Source organism: Chelonoidis abingdonii, chromosome 11 (assembly GCF_003597395.2).
Source record: "Chelonoidis abingdonii isolate Lonesome George chromosome 11, CheloAbing_2.0, whole genome shotgun sequence".
Taxonomy (NCBI): Eukaryota; Metazoa; Chordata; order Testudines; family Testudinidae; genus Chelonoidis; species Chelonoidis abingdonii.
In genome coordinates, this window is record NC_133779.1 from 21,817,271 (window position 1) to 21,824,230 (window position 6,960).

The 6,960-nt window shown below is 59.9% G+C and overlaps 1 protein-coding gene and 1 pseudogene across 1 annotated transcript in view; one reads left to right on the plus strand and one right to left on the minus strand.

The window, feature by feature from the left end:
• SRRT (serrate, RNA effector molecule) overlaps positions 1–1,393 on the plus strand; it is an 11,609-nt gene extending 10,216 nt beyond the window's left edge. Inside the window, 3 exon segments of the mRNA XM_075071332.1 lie at positions 414–503; positions 921–1,017; positions 1,128–1,393. Coding sequence (XP_074927433.1) covers positions 414–503; positions 921–1,017; positions 1,128–1,203 — 263 coding nt within the window. The 3' untranslated portion in view covers positions 1,204–1,393.
• Positions 1,394–1,932: 539 nt separating this feature from the next.
• Positions 1,933–3,794, minus strand: LOC116814946 (N-acetyllactosaminide beta-1,3-N-acetylglucosaminyltransferase 4-like; annotated as a pseudogene).
• Between the last annotated feature and the right edge of the window lie 3,166 nt (positions 3,795–6,960).

Consider the following 6,960-nt stretch of genomic DNA (forward strand, 5'->3'; position numbering starts at 1 on the left):
GGGGGCTGGGAGCCAGGACTCCTGGGTTCTCTCCCCGGCTCTGGGAGGGGAGTGGGGGCTGGTGGGTCAGAGCAGGGGGGCTGGGAGCCAGGACTCCTGGGTTCTCTCCCCAGCTCTGGGAGGGGAGTGGGGACTGGTGGGTTAAAGCGGCGGGGGGCTAGGAGCCAGGACTCCTGGGTTCTCTCCCCAGCTCTGGGAGGGGAGTGGGGGCTGGTAGGTTAGAGCAGGGGGGGCTGGGAGCCAGGACTCCTGGGTTCTCTCCCTGGCCCTGGGAGGGGAGTGGGGGCTGGTGGGTTAGAGCAGGGGGGACTGGGAGCCGGACTCCTGGGTTCTCTCCCGACTCTGGGAGGGGAGCAGGGGCTTGGACCCCAATGTCTTACACCTCTGCTCTTCCTTTCTTCCCCTTCTTCCAGGTCTCACCCCTGGGCTGCCCTACCCGCACCAGACACCTCAGGGGCTAATGCCATACGGACAGCCCCGCCCGCCTATTATGGGATACGGTGGTACGTTGGGATGCAGGGTTCAGTAGGGGATGCCCCTTGCTGCTTCTGGGAGTGGGGTGGAGATTGGGTATTGGGCAAGGAGTTCCCCGCCCCAGAGGTGGGCGCATCTCAGCCTTGGACGAGGGGTCCCTGAGTAACCGGCCGCCCTGCCCCAGAGGTGGCTGCATCTCAGCACTGGGCAAGTGGTCCCCATGTAACCGGCCGTCCCGCCCCAGAGGTGGCTGCATCTCAGCGCCGGGCGAGGGGTCGCTGGGTAACCGGCTGCCCCACCCAGAGGTGGGTGCATCTCAGCGCCAGGCGAGGGGTCCCCATGTAACCGGCCGCCCTGCCCCAGAGGTGGGCGCATCTCCGCGCCAGGCGAGGGGTCCCTGGATAAGAAGTTCTCTTCTGACGCGTGTCCGTCTGTCCCTCCCGCAGGTGGCCCCCCCTACCCTCATGCCCCCTACACCGCCGGCCGCGGTAACTACGACACCTTCCGGGGCCAGGGCGGCTACCTCAACAAACCGCGCAACAGGTAGGTGGGGAGCGGTGAACTCATCAGAGAGAGGTGTGTCCCCGGGGGGCGGGCGCTACGGGGCAGAACGGGCCCGTGGCTCTCACCCACTCCATCTCTTCCCCCCACAGGATGGTCCGGGGCGACCCCCGCGCGATCGTTGAGTACAGAGACCTGGATGCCCCTGAAGACGTGGATTTCTTCTGAGTGAAACGGCCCCGCCCCTCGTTTTAAGCCCCGCCCTTTCCCCCCCCAAACTGCTCCTCTCACCCCCCCCCCATTTTTTTATATGAGTCTCCGCCACTGAATTCCCCACCTCACCCCACGGCCGACTGTTTGTACATTTCACCTTGTCCGTCCCTACGCGATTTCAATAAACACCTGGATGGGAAAGCCAGCTGGCTACCGTGCGTCACCTAGCAACGGGGTCATGGGCAGGTCGGGGGGGCTTTGTTCTGTATGGGGGGGTGGATTTTATACCTCAAATTCCCTGTGTGCCCTGACACTTCAAATCAGCCATCATTAGGGACCAGAGTGAACGGCATCATGTTGCTACCTCGACTCAGCTTCCCTTCGCCACAGCTGCACAGCAACTGGGGGCTTGGCAGTGGAGCCCTCCTCACCTCCCTGCCTGCCTGTTTCCAGTAGGCAGCCATATTTGTGGGTCCTACACAGTCAAGGCGCTAGGCGCGTGCACAGCCATACCATCTACTGGCATTGCTGTTGTGCCCCGAGGCACAGAGCTGGCGTGACGCTAACCACACACACGAATGAATCTGTTAGTTTGAGGGGGGGAGGTTAACTCTGAAACCTAGTGATGGCTGTTAATAAAATGTCTTTGTTGCCAGCATTGGGGTGACTCAGCGAAGTGAGGGATCCAGGGCCCCTGTGCTTAATTCCCAGAATAAGACACACACACCCCCAGCAGACTCTGAACCCTGGGCACAAGAAATCACATTTAATCCAGATGCTTGGCAAAAGGCTGCCTGCCCGATTCGCTGCCCCTAGAGCCAGGCAGGCCCCACCCAGGGCAGGATGGAAGCCGGTGCCCCCTAGAGGGGACAGGCCCCTGCCCCATTCCTTGCACCCCTAAGAGGGGAGAGGCCCCGTCCCGTTGCACCGTCGCTCCTCATACAACCCCCTCCACACCTCCTGCACCCTGCCCAGTGACACCCCGTGCACCACGAACGCCTCCCCGTACAGACACAGCTCGTCCTTCATGCCAAAGACCCGGAATCGGTCGTCGTGCCGGTACCGCAGCCCGGCGGCCAGCGCCAGGAAGCCGAAGTAGACGTCGTCCAGCGGGAAGACGGGGATGCGCTCGGAGGCCGCGGCCAGGGCTGGGACACTGGCTCTGGGCATAAGGAAGCCGCCCCCGGAGGGGAAGTGGGGGTACGTGTCCTGGGGGAACAGGGCGGAGGAGACGCGATATTTCGTGGTTCTCATTACGGCCGAATGGTTGCGGATGTAGCCGTGGATGACATGGGAGGCGCTGGGCGTCTGGCGCAGGTAGGCCACCAGGGCGGGAGGGTTCACAAACTCGTTGTCGTCCCCTGGAGGAGGGAAAAGACACTGGAGAGGGTGCAGCTGGGGGTCAGATGGCCTCGCCAGAGCCAGGGAGAGAACCCAGGCATCCGGGCACCCAGCCGCCCCCCCACCCGCTCCCTTCCCAGAGCTGGGGCAAGGACCCAGGCGTCCGGGCTCACCTTTGAAGATGAAAGCCGCCTGCCCGCAGCGCGCCCCCACCCAGCGCAGGAAGCAGCGCTCCTTGAGCGACAGGTTGTGGTGGCTCTCGGTGAAATCCCACAGCACCACGTCCCCGCCAGTTAGAAGCCGCGTCTCCAGCCCAGCAGGGCCATGTCCTGGGCTCGGGGGACATCCCCACGAGGAAGAACGGGTCGGACCTGGTAGCCCCTAGCACCAGCCGGGCCGGGCCCACGTGCGGCGCGGCGTGGCCCGTCCTGGTGCTGGACATCTGTGGTGGATCTTCGAGACGGGCGGCACGTGAGCATCGCAGGGCGGCCCGGGCCGGCCGGTGCAAACCCCGTCCCTGGGAATCAGCTCCAGGCACCGGGATAGCTCTCGCAGCTGGGGGAAACTCGGCCTGGAAAGGCGGGCGTAATCCAAGCGGAAGTGAAGATCCTGTCGCGGCAGCTCCACCGAGCCGGTGGCTGGGGTGCCCTGCGGGGTTTGCCTCAGTCCGATTCCTTCACAGTGTGAAAGAGCCACCCGCTGCCCTCATCTACATTCCCCGTTCGCCACCCGCTGCCCTCGTCTACATTGTACCTTCTGTTCGCCATCCACTGCCCTCGTCTACATTGTACCTTCTGTTCCCCGTTCGCCACCCGCTGCCCTCGTCTACATTGTACCTTCTGTTCGCCATCCACTGCCCTCGTCTACATTGTACCTTCTGTTCCCCGTTCGCCACCCGCTGCCCTCGTCTACATTGTACCTTCTGTTCGCCATCCACTGCCCTCGTCTACATTGTACCTTCTGTTCCCCGTTCGCCACCCGCTGCCCTCGTCTACATTGTACCTTCTGTTCGCCATCCACTGCCCTCGTCTACATTGTACCTTCTGTTCCCCGTTCGCCACCCGCTGCCCTCGTCTACATTGTACCTTCTGTTCGCCATCCACTGCCCTCGTCTACATTGTACCTTCTGTTCCCCGTTCGCCACCCGCTGCCCTCGTCTACATTGTACCTTCTGTTCGCCATCCACTGCCCTCGTCTACATTGTACCTTCTGTTCCCCGTTCGCCACCCGCTGCCCTCGTCTACATTGTACCTTCTGTTCGCCATCCACTGCCCTCGTCTACATTGTACCTTCTGTTCCCCGTTCGCCACCCGCTGCCCTCGTCTACATTGTACCTTCTGTTCGCCATCCACTGCCCTCGTCTACATTGTACCTTCTGTTCCCCGTTCGCCACCCGCTGCCCTCGTCTACATTGTACCTTCTGTTCGCCATCCACTGCCCTCGTCTACATTGTACCTTCTGTTCCCCGTTCGCCACCCGCTGCCCTCGTCTACATTGTACCTTCTGTTCGCCATCCACTGCCCTCGTCTACATTGTACCTTCTGTTCCCCGTTCGCCACCCGCTGCCCTCGTCTACATTGTACCTTCTGTTCGCCATCCACTGCCCTCGTCTACATTGTACCTTCTGTTCCCCGTTCGCCACCCGCTGCCCTCGTCTACATTGTACCTTCTGTTCGCCATCCACTGCCCTCGTCTACATTGTACCTTCTGTTCCCCGTTCGCCACCCGCTGCCCTCGTCTACATTGTACCTTCTGTTCGCCATCCACTGCCCTCGTCTACATTGTACCTTCTGTTCCCCGTTCGCCACCCGCTGCCCTCGTCTACATTGTACCTTCTGTTCGCCATCCACTGCCCTCGTCTACATTGTACCTTCTGTTCCCCGTTCGCCACCCGCTGCCCTCGTCTACATTGTACCTTCTGTTCGCCATCCACTGCCCTCGTCTACATTGTACCTTCTGTTCCCCGTTCGCCACCCGCTGCCCTCGTCTACATTGTACCTTCTGTTCGCCATCCACTGCCCTCGTCTACATTGTACCTTCTGTTCCCCGTTCGCCACCCGCTGCCCTCGTCTACATTGTACCTTCTGTTCGCCATCCACTGCCCTCGTCTACATTGTACCTTCTGTTCCCCGTTCGCCACCCGCTGCCCTCGTCTACATTGTACCTTCTGTTCGCCATCCACTGCCCTCGTCTACATTGTACCTTCTGTTCCCCGTTCGCCACCCGCTGCCCTCGTCTACATTGTACCTTCTGTTCGCCATCCACTGCCCTCGTCTACATTGTACCTTCTGTTCCCCGTTCGCCACCCGCTGCCCTCGTCTACATTGTACCTTCTGTTCGCCATCCACTGCCCTCGTCTACATTGTACCTTCTGTTCCCCGTTCGCCACCCGCTGCCCTCGTCTACATTGTACCTTCTGTTCGCCATCCACTGCCCTCGTCTACATTGTACCTTCTGTTCCCCGTTCGCCACCCGCTGCCCTCGTCTACATTGTACCTTCTGTTCGCCATCCACTGCCCTCGTCTACATTGTACCTTCTGTTCCCCGTTCGCCACCCGCTGCCCTCGTCTACATTGTACCTTCTGTTCGCCATCCACTGCCCTCGTCTACATTGTACCTTCTGTTCCCCGTTCGCCACCCGCTGCCCTCGTCTACATTGTACCTTCTGTTCGCCATCCACTGCCCTCGTCTACATTGTACCTTCTGTTCCCCGTTCGCCACCCGCTGCCCTCGTCTACATTGTACCTTCTGTTCGCCATCCACTGCCCTCGTCTACATTGTACCTTCTGTTCCCCGTTCGCCACCCGCTGCCCTCGTCTACATTGTACCTTCTGTTCGCCATCCACTGCCCTCGTCTACATTGTACCTTCTGTTCCCCGTTCGCCGTCCCCTGCCCTCGTCTGTATTGTACCTTCTGTTCCCCGTTCGCCGTCCCCTGCCCTCGTCTGTATTGTACCTTCTGTTCCCCGTTCCCCGTCCCCTGCCCTCGTCTGGGTTGTACCTTCTGTTTCCTGTTCACCATCCACTGCCCTCGTCTGGGTTGTACCTTCTATTTCCTGTTCACCATCCATTGCCCTCATCTGGGTTGTACCTTCTGTTCCCTGTTTGCCATATTGTAATTCAAACCCTGTTTTAAAATGCTCATTCCATGTTGTAAAAGCTTCCTTCAGCCTCCATGTGTGCAAACCCTGCTGTACTCTTATCAGTTTAGTTTAGATGTGACTGAGGCATGGGTGGATGATGGACTCAGCCTCCAGCCCCAGCCTGTCCTGATGAGATAAAGTTCAAATGCCAACAGCTGGAGACCTAGACAACAGCCCTAGACAAAGTATGAAGCGTCCACCCTAAACAGAAAAGGACAAAAGAACAGCGGGAGGCAGATCAAAGGCAGGTCCCAGGCTGAAAGTCGCCTGCAATTGATGGATGATCAATCACCAAACCCAGAGGCAGTGACACAGTGAGACCTGTAGACTTTGAATCCAAACTAAAAGCCTATAAAAATGGAGGGTGAGATAGGAGACTTTGGGGGGTAATGTTCTGCTGCCAACATGGGAGAACATCGGTGCAGGCCCGGCAGAGACCCAGCTCGGCCTTGTGCCAGGCTTTCCTGGCCAGTTACCGCCACGAGCTACCAACCCAAGCTGGGAAATCAAGCCACGAACTCGAGCTAGGTCCAGGGCTGGGAACTATGCAGCAGCTGCAGAACACCTGATGGGTGTGTGGGGGGGTGTGTGGGGGGGTGTATTAGGTGTGATGTATGTGTATAAAGATTAAGATATTAGTTATTGGTCATAAATCAAATTATCATAATAGATGTGGCATCTTTGTCTTGCCCCCTGAAAAGATCCTGTGTAGTTTGTCTGTACAACAAGGAGGCCTGGCTCCCAGCCCCCCCTGCTCTAACCCACCAGCCCCCACTCCCCTTCCAGAGCTGGAGAGAGAACCCAGGAGTCCTGGCTCCCAGCCTCCCTGCTCTGACCCACCAGCCCCCACTCCCCTTCCAGAGCCGGGAAGAGAACCCAGGAGTCCTGGCTCCCAGCCCCCCTGCTCTAACCCACCAGCCCCCACTCCCCTTCCAGAGCTGGAGAGAGAACCCAGGAGTCCTGGCTCCCAGCCCTGCCCCGCTCTGACCCACCAGCTCGCACTCCCCTCCCACAACCGAGGAGGGAACCCAGGAGTCCTGACTTGCAGCTCCCCCTGCTCTAACTACTAGATCCCCACTCCCCTCCCCCAGCTGAGGTGAGAACCCAGGCGTCCTGCGGTTCCTTCAAACACGGTAACTCCCCTCAATGTGCCCGACAATCGCCCTGTTACACGAGGCTCCGGGGTCGGGGCTCCGGCGTCCCCTGGCAAACGCGCAGGAAAAGGTTAAAAAAAGTTTTCAGTGAACTCCTGGCAGGCGACGGAGATGCCGTATCTGGGCAGGGTCCG